Here is a 22,236-nt window from a genome sequence, read left to right as displayed (position 1 = left end):
TGTTTTGAAATGGTGCTTTTACTCAGATTGCTATCCACAGAAGTGGTTAGTGCAATGGTTAGCCTTGTGCCAACCTGTGTTGCCAAAACAAACTGCAATTCCTGTGTTGGCATCAGCTTTACACAGGCTAGTAAAAATACACTCAATTTTTGGAAATTTTAGAGTTGTAAATACACAATTCTTTCCCTCTTAATGAAAAGAGGCTTTTTTTTTTTCATTTTTAGAACAAGAATAGTATTGTTTGACACAGCTTAAGTATCTTTTAATATAAAAGTTTAATAAATGGAATAGACACCAAGTGTCTATAGATCACAGTCCATGAACATTTCTAGGTATACAAAATTTAGCAAGAAGACTTTTCTTTTGATTCACTAAATTACACATTACCCTGAGAAAAATCAGCAATGTGGTTCTGCCAATATATAGTGGTCCTGACACTTCTATTAGCAAAGGACATTTCTTCTACATCAGCACTAAGTGTTGGCCAAATAGCATGACCTTGGCCTTCTATCTAAACTCTTGTGATTTAAAAAAAAAAAAAATCCACTGGTGGAAATGTATTCTCTATGGAGATAGAGTTGATTTACTAGTAACGGAAAAGTTCAGTTTCCATTACTACTGATGGCTGTGCTTCTGTTTGTGTTTTCCCTAAGCCATAACTATTTAAAATGTTACTGTTAGCATTCTTAGTTGTCCCATTTGTTGGTATATAACTCTCCTCCTCAAATCTATAGAGCAAATCATATTAATTAAAATAAATTGGTTGGGACAGTTAAGTTGTGGTATAGATTGTCTCTGAAGGCTATAAATTCAAATTAAGGGTTGTGCTGCTTGTTCCTGGGCTTAGAAACATTCCTTTTACTGCATTAGTAGTAGCAAAAGAAATCTACTACCTTACAAAAGAACATTCATTTGAATTCCTGCAGAAAGAGCTGGATAAACTGCATATATAGACAGTTATCATAATCATACAACACATTCTTGGCTGAAGCAAGCAACCAAGCTGCTAATACATTATGGCAAGTATTGATATTTAATAGTCTTGAGTAAAGCTTTTCATAGATATGCTGTACTTATTTCTCTGTATTTTAAGTATTTATTTCTATATATTTATATCTACTCTATTTCTATGTATTATATGTTAGATACGTATAACATTGGGTTCCAGTAGTTCTTAGTGGTATATACTATATTAACAGTGAGATATTTTAATAAAATAAATAAAGCTTATTTTCTGGATGTTAAAATGTTAAATTAGGTGAAAATAATTTGTGGGGACTTGGAATAACTCACTTTGCTTATTTTAAGAAAAGTCTATGTTGTATAACTTCCAAGGGCAAAGATGCAACTGCTATTTACAGTATTCTATAAAAATTAAAGGTCCTCTACATTTCATTGAAACCTCTATAATAAAATTTTAAAAATAAAATCTGTATCTTTAAATATGAAAATAAGCAGTACAAATCAATGATATTCTTATCTGTTTTTGACCTTATTTTTTTTGGTGGATTAAGTCAGAAATAAGTTTGTAAAGCTCCCTTTGCTCCTTTGTCAAAGTGAGGTTTTTGCTATCCATTCATTTCTAAGTGTCCCTACTGGAAATAAAAGAAAGCCTTGTAATTCCCATGTAGGACACTAGTAATTAACTACCTTAGAGATTCAATACAAAGTTCAGAGAAAAATAAAACTTTTAAAATGTTAAGAATGCGTCTACAAGGAAATTTTAAGCTATTCTATTTTAGAGAAGATAAAGCTAAGCAATAATAAATTATCTAGGTTACATGACGAGAATAACATTGCTTTCTCCATCTCCAGTAAGTGTATGCTTAAAAAGATGGAGTGGAACTATATATATTTCTTAAAACTTAGCTTTTAAAACATTAGGCAAAAATGGTTGTGGATTTGCATCATCTGGAGAACATATCAAAAAGTGGGTAGGTCACTATACTTAATAGCTATTAAGTATAGTATTGTAAAGCCTGTCTCCAAAGGTAGAGACTCTCTAATCCTATGGTTTACAAAGATAAAAAGACAGAGCTACTAAAAAATAGTGCCGTTTATATTCAAGGTGGTTATATTCAAAGTTGATTTTCTGGTTTATAATAGATTTCCCGTAACTATTCATGAATCGCAATACCCATTAAATTATTCTGAAATATAGAATAGCCTTATATCTGTCCCCTCCTTAAAGTCTATCCTTTGGGACTAAGTACTATTCATCATCAGCTTCCTATAGAAATTGTCTTCGAAGAAGAACATCAAATTCTATAGTTTCCAATTTTACCACAGAATTTGATAATGACTTTACTACTCAAAAAAATCAGGATGCTTTCTGCCATTAATGTTGCTACTTTTCCAATGAATGAGGAAGAATATGAATTATTCTTTAAAGCTGCCTCAGATTACATTATGAGTCAAGGAAGAAATGCCTGAATTATGCCTTTCCCACAAACAACTATTAAAATAAAGCCTAAGGAAATGGCATCCGTGCCTTATATTACCATTGACATTTCATACCTAAAATGAAATATTTCTAAAAAAATCTTTATGGGATTATAGATTAAGAATAATTATTCAGTCCAGCCCATATGATGAACTCTCTCAGTCTGAATAAGTTCCCTGAGGACAGGAGCATATCTGGCTCCTCCCACTTCTATATTACCTAGCACAGTGTTTTGAAGTTAGTAGGTTCTCAATAAATGTTTGCTGGATGAATGGGCTAATTAATTATATACAGCAAAATTCTTCTAAAATGTGGCTAATTCTGATAGATATCAAAAAAACCAAAACCAAGGGAGATATTTTAAAACATAAACTACATGTTCTAAAAGCCCAATATAACAAGTAACTTATAAGTAGGGGTCCACTACAGTTAATTTCCTACCAATACCATTCATTCAGACAGTTTCCCAGTTTTTGCTAATTTGGGCCAGTCTTCTATTTCTTCTACACCTACAACGCCATATCTTAAGAACTGGTATAGTGAGTGTTAGGTATAGTGTATAAAACTGGTATATAGTCTTATGGATTCCTAGGTTATAACACAGAGATTTGAGTTTGCTTAGTTAGTGTTATATATTCTCATTCTTTAAAGATTAAGAACCTAAATATTTAGTTATTCTCAGATAATTGCATTAAACCAGAATGAAAAATGAATGATTATGTTTTACTAATGACTAAAAGAGCTTTGTTGGCCTATATAATTTCTAAGAATTAACTGTAATAACTTCATGAGAACTAAAATGATAGAGTCCTTTTATTACAATCCTAGTGTATGCTTTTGAGGAACTTCTAACAAGAAAAGCAAGGCAATCAACAACCAGAGATCCAAAAGAGACCAATGGATGAAGTTACATACTTCACTGTAAGTGGTACAAAAAGTGAAGAGTAAGGAAAAGGTTATTCAGATCAATCATGGTGTCACATTTTCAGAAATTAAATGTTTAATTAGTTGGTGGCCTACAAAAGAACTTACTCCAGTGTAGATTACAACCTATATAAAGCAAAGCACTTTGCTAAACCAAGGCTTGTTTTAGAACATTTTTACATTGGTCGTAAACTCTAGTCTGGTACCAAATAAAATGAAGTTACTAACATCTTGTTTTCCCTATATCACCATCTCTTAAAAAAGATGTGGGGATGGTTAGTACATGAATGAACTTGCAGGAAGTTGTTGTCTTTTGGTATAATAATTGAATTTAAGACCTTTAAGAATCAACTAGTAATGTAGAAAGTAAGGATAAAGAGACTAATTTTAAGGCCCTAAGAACCTAATTTTTACCATTCATCCAAATAACAAGACCTATTTGACATACCAACTACCATCCATTGTGATACTGGTAGATAAAGGTTATTCTTCAATTCACCAAAGAATAATATAGTAACATCTAAACTTCTAAGGCATACCAATCAACAGATATTTTGTGGATGCTTAAAAGTGTACAGAGTGTAGCGTGCAGAGCACTAGTCTTTTGAAATATGTTCCTTGAAATAAAATATCTGGAATAAAAGCTATAGATACTTAAAAGTCTTCCTCGAGGAACTCCAAGTATGGTGAAAAGATACTACATGCGAACAAAAAAAAGTATAATCATGAAATAACAGCCCAAGAAAATCATAGAAGAGATGTAACAAAGCTCTGTGTGGCTAATTGACCAAAATAGTGTTGACATTGGGAACCAGACGACTCAAAAGAGGAAGGACAATCACATTAGGGTTAGATAATTGGAAGGACTTCCTGGACGAGGTAGACTATAGATTGCGTCTGAAGAAATGAGCAGGTTTGAGGGTGCATGGAAAGGCATATCAGGTGAGTAGAATAGCAAAAGCAGATGTGCAAATGTGGGAAAATATAAGGCAAAAGACAATAATGAAAATAATTTTCTCCCTGAAGAAAGATAGTGGCAGCTAAACAGAACCACTACCAAGCTAGAACTCCAAGACTTTAAACTCTATAGGCAGAGCAGTCAATGTGGGTTTAGTGTAGTAGTGGTGTGAGGCTTGAGCTCTGAATATCTAGAGAATACTGTACCATTCAGGCAATGAAATCATGAGCACCTATGATTCTGCGTACAACTCTACTATGTGGAGGATCTTTTTCCCACACCTCCAAGCAGTCCTTTGACACCAGCTAGATATCCTACAATTCAACTCAATTCTGAGACTATCTACCTGGAGGTGATATCAGATCCCACAGGTTAAGGACTCAGTCCTACAAAACTGCCCTCCGCTGCCACTGCCCCACCTACTTCACATGCCAGTTACAAGTCTAGATTGTTACCTGTGCTTCTGACAGACCAGATTACAGATTGGCAGTTTCACCAATCCCCTTTTTGAGTTTGATTAATTTGCTAGAGCAGCTCATAGAACTCAGAGAAACATTTGACTTACTAGATTTCCAACTTATTATAAAAGGATATAACTCAGGAACAGCCAGATGGAAGAGATGCACAGGACAAAGTACAGGGAAAGGGTGCAGAGCTTCCGTGGTCTCTTCCAACACACCATTCTCTCCAAAGCTCCATGTATTCACCAATCCTGCAACTCTTTGAACTGTGTCCTTTTGGCTTTTTATGGAGGCTTTATGACACAGGAATGATTGGTTAAATCATTGGCAAGTGGTGACTGAACTCTATATCTAGTCCCTCTCTTCTCCCAGGAAGTTGTGGGGGGCGGGGGGACTGAAAGTCCCACATGGTTGGCTCCACTGGCAACCAGCCCCCAAACTGAAGAGCTTTCCAAAAGTCACTTCATTAACATAACAAAAGAAACATTTATAGCTCTCATCAAAGGAAATTCCAAGGGTTTTAGGAGCTCTGTGCTAGAAACTGGGAAGAGGACCAAATATATATTTCTTATTGTAAATCAAAATTTCACAACACCTGAACCGTGGACTGATGGCAGAAGGATGAATGTGAAACTGATTACAGAGTAAGATGTCCCTTAACTGGTGACTGACTAGGGACAAGATTGGAAGTGGAAGTATAAAGTACTTCAAGTTCAGACCCTGTATTATTGAATGTGGGTGTAATGGTTAATTTGAATAATTAAAAAATACGTATATAAAAAATACATATGAATGATGAATATAATTGGAGTGGGAGTAAAAATAGCCATCAACAAATTGCATTTAGAAAGCCTGAGGGAAAAATGAAGTTTAAAGATCTTGAATCAGTTTGGGAGACAGAAGACTTACAGATGGAGAGACAACAGCTGAATATATGGGAATAAATGTGGGGCTTACCTAGGGAGAAGAGAAGATGGTCCAGGACTGAATGAATCCTAAGGAAAGCCCACATTTATAAGGCAACAGGAAGAAGAGAACAGAGACATCCTTTCTCCTTCTGATTTGAATCTCCCTAGAAGCCAGTCTACACTGTTGTATAGAGGAGAGGACAAAAAGGTTTGTTTGAGGAGAATAAAATTCAATATGACTTCACTTTTCACTCCTCAGATACCAACTGGCAGGATAATTTGAAATCATTAATTTGGCCAGATGGTTAATGTTGTTTAACAGTACAATTAACTAATAAATAATTGTAAAGCACTTTGTAAATATAAAGTACTGTGTAAATGCTTAATAATAACATTAAATCAGGAGGCTTATTTCAAGTTACATTTTTATAACCAAGTGTTTTATTGGTGTTTCAGGAGAAATGCCAATAATATGATCGAATGCCATCATTATAGACTGTATTTGAAAAATACAACAAAGAGATAATAAAAAAAAAAAATAGCCTTGGCCATGCTAGGCCAAACAGAATGAACTAGCGTGAAACAAAAGAAAGAAAAGAGGGAATGACAACATGATCATAGAAATGTATAACTGAACATTGAGTGAAACCACCATAATATTTAATAACTTCTTTTACCCACATATTTATAAGAAAGACAATTTATCAGATAAAACAGTGTGAAGGGTACAGAGAAGGAAAAGAACTATAGAGGTACGAGCTCTGGGGAAGGCACTTGTACAAGTAGAGTCTCATAAAATATTTAGCAATAGTTTATGAATTCATAGCTCACCTACTCTTTATAAAAATGCATTAGATATATACCGTTAGCATCTCCTATTTTCTACTTGAGAAAACTGAGGCACAGAGAGGTTGAGAAACTTGCCTAATATCACATAGCCACTAAAATGCAGAGTCAGGATTCAAACCTAGACAGTATGGTTCCAGTATCTGCTGCTAGGAATATGGGAAAGGTTTTATTTTCCTGATAAAATGGGACAGGTGCAGCTGATATACACTTTCCTCTTTTTTCCTTCCTCAAAACAAAGATGTGATGCTGAAGTTACAATGACCATCTTGGAACCATGAGGTAAAAGACAAGAGAACCAGACATCAGCCCTGCTGTTGTCTGGTTTAATCCATGCCAGCAATCACTCGCCTCTGGATTAAAAATAACTCCCTATTGGTTGAATCGACCACAATCAGGATTTCTGCTATTTGTAACTTTAACCAATATGCCAAATAATCATAATAATAAGTTATTGCTCATTTAGTGTTTGTTGTGAACCATGCACTATTTTATGTTTTAGTTATACTTAGTCATTTCATCCTGATGGCAATTCTATGAAGAAAACACTGATATTATTCCCATTTTATTGGTAAGGAAACTGAGGCACAGTTTATTTGGCTTGCCCATAGCCACTCGATTTATAAGGAATTCAAATCCAGCACCTGACTTCTAAACTTCCACTCCTCAGCAAACTGTGTTCTAAGCAGTGAAACACTAAAACCATTTCAGTTAAAATCACGGACTAGACAGGACGCTTCAACATTATCTTGGAGATTCAGAGGACATGTTTCTCAGCAGGGATGCTATTAACATTTTGGAAAGACAATTCTTTATTGTTTGGCATTGCTGCATAATAAAGATGTTTACCATCTTTTTTCCAGGATCCCAGAAACACCCTCTGGATGTTAACAAAAAATGCTCTCTATAGTTCCCCATAGGGAGGCAGTGTCTCCCCAGTTAAGAACCACCCTTATAGAACCCTTATAGCATTTAGCAAACATTCTCTGTAAAAGTACAAACGGTAAATATTTTAGGCTTTGTGGGACATCTAGTCTGAGTGGGTCTCAGTGACAACTACTAAACTCTGACATTATAGAGGGAAATCAGTCACGGGCAATATATAAATGATCATAGCTGTGTTCCCATCAATTTGGATTCCATTTTATATGAGAAACCTGAAGCACAGAGAGATTAAGAAACTTGCCTGGGGTGATTCAACCCAAAGGCAAAGTGATTCCAGAGCCTATGCTCTCATTCAAGATACCATTGAGTTCAGAGGTTTTAGATGTTTTTCTCTTAGCAGAAGGCATAGTAAATGCCTCAGAAAACTTCTCACACTCTAGATGCTGGACTCTCTCCTCTGTCTGCTGTTGTTTGCTTTTTCCTGCTCCCAGGACTTTCTTTAGTGACAGCCTGGACCCACACTACCAAGGATATGCCTTATGCTCAAACACTCCCCAAGCATGGCTCTCCTAGTTGGTTCTGACACACAGTTATCTACAAAGCACCCCCAAATAAAACACTTCATCAAAGTGATCACAGGAATAATTACTTACTGATCTATGTTTTTATTTTGTACCCCTCCAGGTCTCATTTTAGAGATCCCAAATCCACCACTGCTCATTGAAGTGAGCAGAAATAGAAAGTTCTTAGCCATGATCTGGAACATGTAAGAGCCCTATAAAATCACCTAAAATTCAAAGAATATGTTACCTAAAAGTCATAGAACATACAGAAGAGCAGACAGATACCTCTGGTCCAGTTCTGAATGTGTGTAAATCCAGGAAGACACCAAGGCTGAGAACATCCACATCAATCTTAGTGCTAGTGAGCAAGGTTGTGACTGGTGGTTCTGTTAGGGTCCCTTGTTGTGTTTGGATAGGAAAAGGGACCCCCTAATCAAGGATAGGCCAAGCTCTCACATCTACTCACGTAGGAGCCATACTGATGGAACACATTCCAGAAGATAATTAAGACTATAGTACAGATCAGTGGGATCTCATGAGATTTTCTTGCTCATCACTGTCTAAGACACAACATATTCACTGCTACGAGCAGGAGTGGGGGTCAGGTTGAAGTTCTTTTTCCAGAGTAGGCATGTGGGGAAATTAGCAATAGTGAAAGAGAGCAGGCTACCAATGTCAGGAAAAGCAAAAATATAAGCACTTCATAAAGCTGATTTAGGGAGAACTACAATATGCTGGTTCTGACATCTCTGGTTTCTTAGGGACATGCTTCCACTACAGATTTTAAATATATAGACTAGGGATAGACATTTTAACCAGATTGCCCAATCAATTGTGTTTAACAGATTATTTTCTCTTCCAATAGTTTTTTGATAGCATTGTTTATGAACTGGGTTAACAAAGCCTAAAACTACAATGGAATTAGAGATAAACTTCTCTTTAAGGACTTACAGATGTGAACTATAACAACGCTCATGATAAACATACATATCAAATCTTTAATGCTTCTAATCTCTAAAAGTAAAATATTAGGGAAAACATAGTTCTAAGAGTTAGTTTCTCCTATCTTTGTCATAATTTCTTATTCTCTTATGAAATAATTTTTCTTAATAAGCACAAAGCAAAAATAAGAATTTTGTGGTAGGTAAATAACTTTGCCTAATATCATTGATTACTAACAGCATAATTATACTATAACGTTCCTATAAATGTCATGAAGCTTCAAAAATCCTTATCTTAGATTTGATTATGTATACAATTTATTTAAATTACATTAATTATACAGGTTTTTTAAAATGAAGCAGAGAGCTTGTGTTTTCAATTTTCACAAGTAGAAACAATAATCAAAATATTTACGTGTGTATTACATATATTGTTGACATTCATAAAATAATTCATTTACTCAGTATACAATATTAGCACTTTTACATGGGAGAAAAAAGGCAAACCCAATTTTTCAGGTTTAGATTTCTTTAAGAGTATTTATATGAACTTTAGAAAGTTCTTCTTTTAAATATCTAGCCCAAGTTAGGCAACGTTTTTCAGGAAATAAAATATTTAAACTATTTTTAACTGTAATTAATGACACTCATCAAATGGTTTTAAAACCATTTGGTTGTATTTACAAACCAAGCTCCAGAGTCTGACTACCTTACTTCAATCCAAGGGTACTTGGGTAAGTGACATTAACATTTCTGCATCTCAGTTTATTCTGCTGTAGAATGGGAATAACATTTTTAGCGATTTAAAGAGTGATATATCAGGTCTTTAAAACAATGCCTAATACATAGTGCTATGTAAGAATTTCTCACTATTTATTTTCATGCTTGGAAGTTCAACTTAGCATACAAATTATTGATGCCAAATTCACCTATATAAAATGGATAGGGATAGTTCTTCATCTTTAAAATTCCATGAAAGCAGTATTTGGTAACATTGTGGGTTTAATTTTAAATCTCCAAATACAGAATTTTAGGAGTATTGCCCCTTGAAACATGGCTTTGAACAGGGCAGTGATAAAAAATATCTACCCTTCAAGTTGTTATTAAAGCCTATATACAAATAACCTAACTCTGACCATATGGAAACATATGGAGAAACTGAGACAGCCAGAAACAGTAGTTTTTAGATTCAGCCAACATTGGTACTAGGAGATGAGGAGAATCCCAGGCAGAGAAAGAAGAAGCAATGTAAATTAAACCCAGGTCTGATCTCTCAGATAATCCCCCTTCTGTCTTTTCTCTTCCTCCCAGGGCTGGCCAGGGCAAATTGAACCAACTCTCCAACAAGGAAACCTATGTGGAACCTACTAGGAGGTTTTTATAGAAATGCAATGCCCATGCTTTCTCTTTACCAAACTAAACCAGAACAATCTCACCCCAAACTCGATATGCTTTCCCAATGTATGACAGGCTGTTTGTTGCCCAGGAGTTTAAATATAATATAATAGGGGGTTTCTGGAAGACATTCATTGAACAGCTGCTTTTTTGTGTTAGAAATCCTATCTCTTTCCTGATTGTATATATAAAAATCCTAAAGACTACCAAAAAACTATTAGAAGTAATAAACAAATAGAGCAAATTTGCAGGATATAAAATCAATGTACAAAAATCTGTTGTGTTCTTATATACTAACAACAAAATATCAGAAAAAGAAATGAAGAAACCAATTCTATTTGCAATTGCCACAAAAAGAATAAAATACCTAGAAATAAATTTAATAAGGGAAGTAAAGGACCTATACACTGAAAACTACAAGACATTGTTGAAAGAAATTGAAGGAAACACAAAGAACTGGAAAGACGTTACGTGTTCAGGAATTGGAAAATCAACATAGTTAAAACGGCCATATTACCTAAGGCAATATACAGATTTAATGCAATCCCTATGAAAATCCTAGTGGCATTTTTCAAAGAAATACAACAAAAAATCCTTAATTTTGTATGGAATGATAAAAGACTCCCGAGCAAAAAAAAGAACAAAACAGGAGATATTATCTCCCCGACTTCAAATTATACTATAAAGCTACAATAATCAAAACAGGATGGTGTTGGCAGAAAAACACACACACAGACCAATGGAACAGAATTGAGAGCCAAGAAATAAACCCACGGGTACATAGACAAAGGAGCCAAATTTTCGACACAGAAGCCAAAAACATTCAATGGAGAAAGGAAAGCTTCTTCAATAAATGGTGTTGGCAAAATTGGAAAGCTACATGCAAAAGAATGAAACTAGAATACTATATGACACCATAAGTAAAAATTAACTCAAAATGGATTAAGGACTTGAATATAAGACCTGAACCAATAAAATACATAAAATAAAACAAGTAGTAAACTTAAGGACCTTGGTCTCAGAGAGGCTTTTGGGAACATGACCCCACAGACATAGGAAGTAAAAGCAAAATAAGTGAATGGGACTACATCAAACTGAAAAGTTTCTGCACAGCAGAACAAAAAGGCAACCAACCAAATGGGAGAAGATGTTTACAAACGATAACTCTGATAAGAGGCTAATATCCAAAATGTGGAAAGAACTCATACAACTCAATTAAAAAAAAATCCAATTAAAAACTGGGCAGAGGACCCAAAGAGACACTTTTCCCAAGAAGACGTACAAATGGCCAATAGATATATGAAAAGATGTTCAACTTCCCTAGTTGTAAGGGAAATGCAAATCAAAATCACAATGAGATACCACCTCACACTTGTTAGAATAACTATTATCAATAAGACAAGAAATAACAAGGGTTGGAGTGAATGTGAAGAAAAAGGAACACTCATACACTGCTGATGGGAACGTAAACTCATACAGCCACTATGAAAAACAGTATGGAGGTTTCTCAAAAAATAAATACAGCCACCATATGACCCAGCAATCCCTCTTCTGGATATCTACCAGAAAATTTAGAAACTTTTTTCTTTTGTAAAGATATATGTACCTCTGTGTTCACTGCAGCATTATTCATGACAGCCTGAACATGGAAACAACCTAAGTGTCCTTCAATGGATGTCTGGATAAAGAAGATATGGTACATATATACAATGGAATACTACTCAGCCATAAGAAAGAATGAAATACTGCCATTTGCCACCACATGGATAGATCTTGACACAATCAGCTAAGCAAAATAAGTCGGATGGAAAAGGACAAAAACCATATGATTTCGCTCATATATGGGATATAAAACAGAAACAAATTAACAAAACAAACAAACTCATAGACGGAAACAATAATATGAAGGTTACCAGAAGGGAAGTGAGGTTAGAAGAGGATGCAGAAGGTTAAGGAGGTCAAATATATGGTGACAGAGGGTGGTGAGCATACAATGCAATATATAGATGACGTGAGCATACAATGCCATATATTGCTGATGTATTATAGAACTGTACACTTGAAAGTCATATATGTTATTAACAATATCACCCCAATAAATTTAATTTTAAAAAAATCCTACCCCCTTGAAGACCTTATAGCAGAGGGTCTTTTAGGATGTATCGACATTGGTTTTAAAATCCTTTTGTGGCAACATATCATGGTGGATGGCTTAGGGGTTGGTAGAAATAGGAAGAAAAGAGAAAGGAAATATGTGTAGATAATTCCTTGTTGGAGTCCTGGGTTAAGGATGCTCTGAATAGTCCTGGGGAGGTGGCATATATGAGAGTGGAGGCAGAGAGGAAGGATGGTAAGAAAGGATTAATCTTGGATTACTGTGATATTTACTTTGCAAGATTATATAAATAATAGTTCCATATTTTTAGCATTTTGTTCTATATCTCCCAATTGTACAGAATTAGAAAGTCTTTAATTTCTTTCTTTTTCCTTTATCTCTTTTTCTCTCTCTCTCCTTCCTTTCTCTTAGCGCATTCTCTATGGGACCTTGCTAACAATTTGCTGCTTTTCTTGGGTGATTGAACTTGATTATTTCAAATCTGATCTTATTTCTAGGAATAGACCTGACCCGCCTTTAAAGTATATTCAATTTAGCCTGATATTTCTGTTGCTATTAAAGTCTTGTTGACAAACTTCTCTGCAATCTAAAGTCACTGATCAGTGAGAGGAAAATGCTGTGAAAAACACTTGCTTATTAATTGCTAATTCTGGATTTTACTTATATGCAAAATCCAGAAACCTCATTTAAAACAATACTTTAAAACTGTACCCTGGAGTAGAGCTGGTTTGACTGCTTTTCTCTCCCATTCTCCTGGCCCACTCTGCAGAAGCAGTGCCAATGAATTGTGTTGCCCAAGAGGCAGTCAGTAAAGAATAAATAAAGAGAAACAGACGCCTCAACAAACCAGCGAATACACATACTCAAACCCTGAATAACTAAGTGGTGACTGTGGTTTGGAAGTTACAAAAATACTAAGATGTGATTTTTCTTTTAGGTGGGAAATGAGGAAGGATGAAAGACTAGAAGAGGAAGAAAAAGCAATGTTGGAACATTTAAAACGAATTTGCAACATCCAGAACTCTTCTGCCTCAGATAACACAGAGGAAGATTAATCTTCAGAAAACAGCTACAGTTTTATTTTAGGAAATAATCACATATAATGGAGTAGGATTTTTACTACAGTCAAGATGAACCTCAGATGTGCTGTGAAGCATGAAACCAATGACTAATCTCTGAACCGAAAAGGAATAAAGAACATAAAGAATAAAGTGCTACATTTTTTTTATTTTAAAAATAATTTCAAATGTTTTTCTTTCCTCAGTCTTTCTCTTTATGTGATATAACTGCTGCCATCTCGTGTTCCCTTTGAATTATTTTTCCTCTTTCAGTCCTGAAGTATCTATGACAACAGGCAAAATGTTTGGAAATCTTTTCCCTAAGGATTTTAAATACATCTGGATGTTAAGTTGAATGGAGTCACATATTGCCCTGAGGATCATCTGAAAATTTCAGTCTAATTTTGTAGCTGTAGCCCAAGTCCAGGCCTTAATTGCCTCCCATAGCCTCTTCCTCATCCAATTTATCTTAACCATAGCTACAGAAAGCACTCTCCTGAAGTATAACTTTACTCATATCCCTGCATATAATGGTATTTTAAACATCAGTCTGAAACTTCTAATCATATACTTTCAGATTCTATATCCCCAATGGCTCCATATTCAGGCAACTGCCTGCCATCCTCTTAGCTCAAGGCACATGCTTGCCATTTTCCCCAACCAGAGACCATCTTTCTCGCAAAATTATGTTCAAAACTCACTCCAGTGATCTCTGCTCTACAGCTCATTATCCATAGTTTCTGTTACTTCTCTTATTTCAATTACATTGATATACACACTAAGGAAATGAGACGTGTTCTAGCACCCTCTCTGCCAAGTGAAGTTATATTTACTATATCCTTCTTAACAGCACCGATATCAGATTATAGACTTTAAAGGCCTTAAAATATAAAGTGAAGTCTCCTTCTATAATAATAGTCTCCCCAAATAACTACTACAAAGTTAGCCATCTACTCAGCAGTTAATTAACACAGCTGTTTGAATGGCTGTCATTAAAAGATGATGACAAAGACATTTAGACTGTTGAGCAATCTATAGGACATCTGGACAAAGCCTTATACCATGAACTATTTTAGAGCATATGACACTGAATATCATGGTTTCTGATGTTCTCAGATTGTCATGTTTCCATATTCCATTTTTATAAAATATGTGTAGGCTATATGATTTCCAAAGAAAGTATTTAAGTATTTTTTAAAGAGTGAAAGCTTAAAATGCTTGCATTATTTCTTTACATAAAAACACATAAATGGCTATGTAGCCAGCTGCCTGCCCGATAATACATTTTATTTTTAAAGAATGTACTTTAGTTGGCTAGTATAATAATGAACCAAACTTTTTAAGACATGGTTGAAATAATTCTAAAAATTCAATGCAGACCATTTAAAAATTATAAGAAACTTTTATGAGAATTGGACTTTCCATCTAATCTTACCCATAAACAGTTACTGTAACAATCAACATAAAGCAACAGTTGACTTTATTCTTTCAGCTTAGTAATAGTCTATATATTAAATCTGCATAACTATTTTTTATTAGAATAGAAACTAAAAGTCAAAATAAATAGATCCTATAAATTAAATGAAATCATTTATAAAGTTATAGTATTTTACATTTGAGTTCTTTTATCTTCTAATATACCTAAACATCATCTTTTAACACTATTTTTTTTACTGAATCTATATATTTCTATAGTAATCTTGAGAAGTGATTTAGTCCCTCTAGAAAAAGTTTCTCTATGACTCCATTCTGAAAGAAGTATAGTAAAGGGTGAATGGGATGAGTTGGAAGGAGAGGAAAGTAGAGAAGAGATAAGAGTTGGCATTTGAATTCTTTTCTATACTTGCTCAGTGAAATTACTGTAGCAATAAGTGCAATAAAATTTATAATTAGGAATGTTAAATGACTAGTCATTGATTATCAGATCATTTTGATGTTATACTTGCTATGTTTCTTAAAGTATAAAAAGTGATAATTCAAAACAGTTTCCTTTCTTATAATTATTTTGCATTTGTATACATTAACAACAAGAATGAACACTTTACAACTCCATATGCATACTGCAAAAATATTATCTTTCTATAAAATATTATATTCCTCGGTGTTGTGTTTAACTGTATTTTTATGTAATTATAAAGAAGTATCTATTTTGTTATTGGTTTAGCAGTTACTGTGTGGAAACAGTGTGCATTAATTCTTACTAAGATAGATGGTAACGTGTTTTTCATATATTTTACATTTTTATCACCTTTACCAAACACTGTTACAGAACTACCAACCAAGAAATGGGAAAAATAAATCACCTGTTTATTCTACCAGTATGTGCTTACTCAAAATGTCCTATTATCCCAGTTCACAAAATGTGAGTCAAAGAGAGCTTCAGGTAGTTTGTAATTAGTATTTCTTACTACAAAAAAAATCTTTTTTTAAAATGATTTTTGTTATACTTGAAATATTTCATCGACAAAATATTAAAAAGCTATAATCAGCCTTAAAAAGGAAGAAAGTCCTGTCACATGTTACAACACAGATGAACTTTGGGGACATTATGATAGTGAAATAAAACAATCACAAAAAAGACAAATAATGTATAACTCTACTTATATGAGGTATCTAACGTAGTCAAATTCATAGAAACGGAAAGTAGAATGGTGGTTACTTGGGGTTACAGGGAGGGGAAAAGAGTAATTTAATAAGTTTAGAGTTTCGTTTTTACAAGATGAAAAAGTTCTGAAGATCTGTTTCACAACAATGTGACTATACCGAACATCACTGAACTGTACACTAGAAAATGGTTAAGATGGCAGATTTCATGGTACGAGTTTTTTGTTTGTTTGTTTGTTTTTCACCACAATTAGAAAAACTGCTGTAGTTGGAATATCCAAATAAATATTCCTAACATGATGCCTGAAAGCTCTTAAATTTTAATAGGGAACTATGAGACCAGTATATTCAACACAAGCTATTATTCCACACAATGATAAAAACTATCTGCTTGCCTTTGAGAAATGTTTTCAACAGCACCATCAGCAAAGCAGTAAACTTTTGTTTCTCTAGAATTTAAAGAATCCAGAAACTTGTAAAACCCCTTTTCCCTCAAAATATTGTAAAAATTATTTGCATGAGTAAAGATGCATAATAGTTATTTATTACTGCATAACAACATTATCAGAACCTGGCAGCTTACAACAACATACATTTATTATCTTATGGTCTCTGTGTGTCAAGTGTCTGGGCATGGTTTACCTGGATTTTCTGCTTGGGGTCTTACAAGATTGCAATGAAGGTGTCAGTCAAGCTGTGGTCTCATCTAAGGCCCAAGTGGGGAAGGATCTCCTTCTAAGCACACATCGTTGTTGATAACATTCATAACTTTGCAGGCTATCAAACATAGGGCCAGGTTTCCTGCCATGTGAGTCTTCCCAAAATAATAGCCTCTTGCTTCTTCAAAGTCAGTAAGGGAGGTCTCCCTTGCAAGATCAATATTACAATCATATGTAACATAATCACATGCATTTACTCATGCACATTTCATCACCTTTATTAAATTCTAGTGGCTAAAAGCAAGTCACTCATCCCACCCAAGCTTGAGGAAAGGAATCACACAACAGCGTGAATGCCAAGATGTAAAGATGTTGGGAGCCACTCTAGAGTCTACCCACCACAAGTTGGAATCTAGGCACTGAAATATCCAATATGGGGGGAACCAGTAGGGAAGTAGAAATAGAGCTGGACTAGGAATGAGACGAAAACGTTGCTATTTATCAATCGGCTATAATAAGCTAGATTCTGAGCCAGAATCTCTGTAAGTAGACAATTTAATCTTCTCTAAGCCATTATTGAGATCAGTATTGAGAGCCCCATTTGAGATAATAAGAAAATGAGTTGTAGAGATGTGAAAAAACTGACTCAAATTTTAAGTAAAGATGCAAGTGAGGTTCCGATTCAAGATGGCAATATAGGAAGATCCTGACTCTAACCTCCTCCCACAAACACACCAAATCTATAGCTACATGTGGAACAATTTCCTCTGAAGAAAAACCTGAAAACTACCTGAGTGATGACTACATGTTAGGCAAATGAGAAAAAACTACAATGAAGTGTGCAGGAGAAACTGAGACACAATCTTGCCATAAACGCTAACCCCTGAACAAGGACCCATAATGAGGGAACTCAAAACCCAGAGATTCTCCCCAAAGAGTGAAAGGTTTATCCCACATCGGGCATCCCAACTTTTAAGATCTTCGCCTGAGAGACGATCCCCCCAAACCTGTCACTCTACAGATCAATGGTGCTCATGTCCAACCAACCCACAAGGCTACAGTGATCTAAAAAAATGGCTCTTAAAAGACTCAGGCGCTTAGGATTCAGTCGCCCCAGGGCCAGGTTCAGAAGCAGTTGACCTTGCTCACACTTTATGTGAAAGAGGCTCATTTGCTACTCTTAAAACACTGGTCTGAGGGGCAGGCATCTGCCCCTGGAATACTAGAGGTGTGCTGGAATACTCCTGGGGACAAAGCCTGGTGGGTGCCATCTGTATTCCTGTGCTGGAATACTCCTGGGGACAAAGCCTGGTGGGTGCCATCTGTTTTTTTCTTTGAACAATTACTATGAACAATTATATGCCAACAAATAGGACAACCTACAAGAAATGGATAAATTCCTAGAAACATATAAACTGCCAAGACTGATTCATGAAGAAATAGAAAATCTGAACAGATCAATTACTAGTAAGGAGATTGAATTAATAATCAAAAACTTACCAACAAACAAACATCTAGGACCAGATGGTTTCACTGGTGAATTCTATCAAACATTCAAAGAAGAATTAATGCCAATCCTTCTCCATCTCTTCCAAAAATAGAAGAGGAGAGAATACTTCCAAACTCATTTTATGGGGCCAGCATTACTCTGATACCAAAACCAGACAAGGATGTCGCAAGAAATGAAAACTACAAGCCAATATCCCTGATGAACCAGATGCAAAAATCCTCAACAAAATCTTAGCACCTGAATTTAACAGCACGTTAAAAGGATCATACACCATTATCAAGTGGGATTTATTCCAAGGATGCAAGCATGGTTCAATAATTGCAAACCAAACAATAAGGCGATAGACCACCTTAACAACATGAAGGATAAAAATCATATTATCACAGTAGATGCAAAAAAGCATTCAGCAAAATTCATCATCTACTTGTGATAAAAATTCTCAATAAAGTGGTACAGAGGAAACATATGTCAACATAATAAGAACCATATATGACAAGCCCACAGCTAACGCCAGACTCAATGGTGAAATCTTTTCCTCTAGATCAGGAACGAGACAAGGATGCACATGTCTGCCACTTTTATTCAGCAGGGTATTGGAAGTCCTAGCTAGAGTAATTGCAAGGAAAAAAAAAAAAGCATCCAAATTGGAAAAGAAGAAATAAAGCTGTCACTATTTGCAGATAACATGATATTTTATATAGAAAACTCTAAAGATGGCACCTAAAAACCTGTCAGAACTAATCACCTTAATAAAGTTGCAGGATACAAAATCAATATACAAAAGTCTGTTGCGTTTCTATACACTAATAATGAACTATCGGAAAGAGATATTAAGAAAACAATCCTATTTACAATTGCATCAAAAAAAATAAAATATCTAGAAATAAATTTAACCAAGAAGGTGAAAGACCCATACACTGAAAACTATAAGATATTAATGAAAGAAACTGAAGAAGACACAAAGAAATGGAAAGAGTCTCCACTCATGAATTAGAATAATATTGTTAAAATGTCCTTACTACCCAAAGCAATCTACAGGTTCAGTGAAAAACCTATCAAATGTCCTATGGGATCTTTTCACAGAAATAAGACAGATAATCCTAAAATTTGTATGGAACCACAAAAGATTTTGCATAACCAAAGCAATCTTAAGAAAGAAGTACAAAGCTGGCAGTCTCGCATTCCCTGATTTCACACTATATTATAAAGCTATAGTAATCAAAACATTATGATATTGGCATAAAAAACAGGCACATAGATCAATGAAATATTATAGGGGCGGAAATAAACTCACACATCTATGGGAGGAGGGGAGGTTGGCAAAATGAGTGATGGCAGTCAAAATGGACAAACTAAAATAAGTTTGGGGATATAATGTACAACATAGTGACTATAGTTAATAATACTATATTGCATATTTGAAAGTTGCTAAGAGAGCAAATCTTAAAAGTTCTCAAGAAAAAATTTGTAACAATATATAATAAAATATGTTAACCAGAGTTATTGTGGTGATCATTTCAAAATATATACAAATACAAAATCATTAAGTTGTATACTTGAAACTAATGTGATATTATATGTCAATTATATATCAATTAAAAAAAGATGCACGGTAAAGTCTAGGCTTTAACACATCACCTGTAATCCAACGATGTAGTACTAATAGATGAAACATAACAAATAAAAAGCAGAAAACCAAAGTGGGGCTCAAAAGTAAAATAAACAAACCAGAAATGAAAAGAGACTCAAGATGTCCAAAACTGCACACCTGGCATGACAGCATGAGAAGCTCTACTGACCTGCTCCCCTACTGAAAAGTTAAAAACGAATGAATTAAACGCTTTGAGCACAAAAGGCAAACAGCAATTCAAGGGACATCTATTCCAGAAAAACCTATGAAAATTTGGTAAGAAAGGCTAGAATATGTGGTATTTGAACCAAATCGCCTCCCATCCTCCCTCCCTGCAACCGGGGAGGCAGACTCTACTCCTGAGGGCTGCAGCCAGAACACAGCATTCGCTCTCGCCCAAGCTCCCAGTCTAAGAACTTTCTTACTCAGGGGAGGAAAATTTCAGCATTTTTCATCCAGCTTTGCTGAGGCTAACGCCCTGGCAAGAGGCGTGGGCTCCCCTTTCTCCCAGACCCCAATTCATGTAATGGAGACTGTTTTAGGTGCGGTGCACTGAAAATACCGGAGCCTGGATCACCTTCACCCTGCTCATGAAGCAGTGGTTCCATGAAAGGAAAGTGAACTTTTTGTGAAGTCCAACTTACTATCTGCAGAGAATACTGACAACAGCTTTCAAACTTCCACAGAGTAACACTTTCTTCAGATGAATTCTTACTCTAGCAAACTCCAAACACAAAACAGATAAAAAGGTTAAGAAGGTTATTTAGACAGTGTACATATTTTCTTATAAAATCCCTAAAGTGATTCCACAGCACTTTTTTCACCAAGGGATGCTTCTGGTGCAACATGGCCAATTGAACAGATAAAACTACCTTGGGCTCAGATAGTGTGACTGGAATCTTTTGCCCCAGGCTAACATGCTGAGAACGGCTCCCTAAAGAATGAGCAATCTGGAAAATGTCTTTCTGGAAATAATGTAGTTGTGGAGACCTAAAGCAAAGACTGCTAGTTATACAGCAACATCCATTCTCCCTTGTTTTTGTAAAGCACATGGTCACCTGGAAAAAGCAAGATTAAATCTCCTGGTACTCAGTAGCATGGTAGTTATGTGTGACTCTATGTCTAAACACCAATCAGTAAGATGTAAACAAAAACAGTGTGAACAAATTCTGGGAAATTCTTATAGGACATTTTCCCTCTTCTTTCTGGCTGGAACGTGAGCATAATAGCTGGAGCAGCTACTTTGGCTAGATGTAGATGATACATACTGAGCATGACAGAACCACAAAAAGGTAGAAACCAGGATCACTGATGACTGGGTGCCATAAAAATTGTCCTGAGGTGCCTGCATTTATATGTATGAGAAATAAACTTCTATCTTGTTTAAACAGCTGTAACTTGGGTTTTCTAATCAGTCACTTCTCAACAAATACATGATGTGGGAGAAAAATATCACCTCGCAAAGCCTGAGGTTACACTGAACATCTGAAAAAGGTATAAAGTTGTAAAACGGGCTGGGGGATGGGGGGTGGGGGAGGTCAGGCCAGCAAGGAAATTCTCTTCCGTAAGAATGAAGCCCTTCTTATTCTGATAGCTGTGGGAGACTTTAGCTCACCTATTTTCCACCCCTATATCCTTAAGGAAATGTGACTACTGAAAAGCCCTATCTACTATCTCAGAGCCTCATTCTTTCCTCCTGTTTAGAAAATATACCTCACTTATACTACGGGAAAAACCAATGCCATGATTTACTTTGAAATGCACTTTAAAGAAGATAAATCGATGGATTGATAGAAGATGGACAGATAGTTATGTGATAAAGCAAGTATAGTAAAATGTTAATAGCTGAATCCAGGCAGTAGGGATAGATACATGTATCCACTGTACTATTCTTTTAACTTCTGTATGCTTGTAAATTTTCATGATAAAATATTGGAAAGAAAAACATTCTAGTTACCTCTGTACTAATCAACATAACCCATTTTACAAAAATATGAACAGAAAACCAGGGATCACCAGACATTTACAGAAAACCAATAAAATTAAGGAAAAGATCATAATAAACAGAATAACCAACCTTAGAAGAAGAGAGGTGGTTCAGGAAACAGAAGAAAAGATAACTTTGTGATGCTATTACAGACATAAAATAGCATTCTACTATGAAAACAAACAACCATAAAATAAGAAATATTTCTTGAAAATTAAAAATATGGTATCTAAACATTAAAAAAAATTCAGTGACTAAAAACTATCTTGGTCATCTGAAATTTAAATAATATTAAGAGCTAAAACTTACTGAGTACAAAGCATCATTTTAAGTTCTTTATACATCTGA

The 22,236-nt window shown here is 35.0% G+C and overlaps 1 protein-coding gene across 15 annotated transcripts in view; it reads left to right on the top strand.

Moving 5' to 3' along the window:
* The window catches only part of KIAA0825 (KIAA0825 ortholog), a 356,002-nt gene extending 340,402 nt beyond the window's left edge, over positions 1–15,600 (top strand). For 14 of the 15 annotated variants that reach the window (XM_015590466.2, XM_015590467.2, XM_015590468.2 and 11 more), the window contains one exon: positions 13,378–15,600. In XM_015590466.2, coding sequence (XP_015445952.1) covers positions 13,378–13,495 — 118 coding nt within the window. In that variant the 3' untranslated portion in view covers positions 13,496–15,600. Of the gene's footprint in view, positions 1–3,271; positions 3,365–13,377 lie in introns of all 15 variants that reach the window. The other variant, XR_003046665.1, reaches the window with a different exon arrangement.
* Positions 15,601–22,236: the final 6,636 nt, after the last annotated feature.

This window comes from Pteropus alecto, unplaced genomic scaffold (genome assembly GCF_000325575.1).
Source record: "Pteropus alecto unplaced genomic scaffold, ASM32557v1 scaffold20, whole genome shotgun sequence".
In the NCBI taxonomy this organism is placed as follows: domain Eukaryota; kingdom Metazoa; phylum Chordata; class Mammalia; order Chiroptera; family Pteropodidae; genus Pteropus; species Pteropus alecto.
The sequence above is the reverse complement of the archived record's forward strand: the minus strand, read 5'-3'. Positions and strand labels throughout refer to the sequence as shown.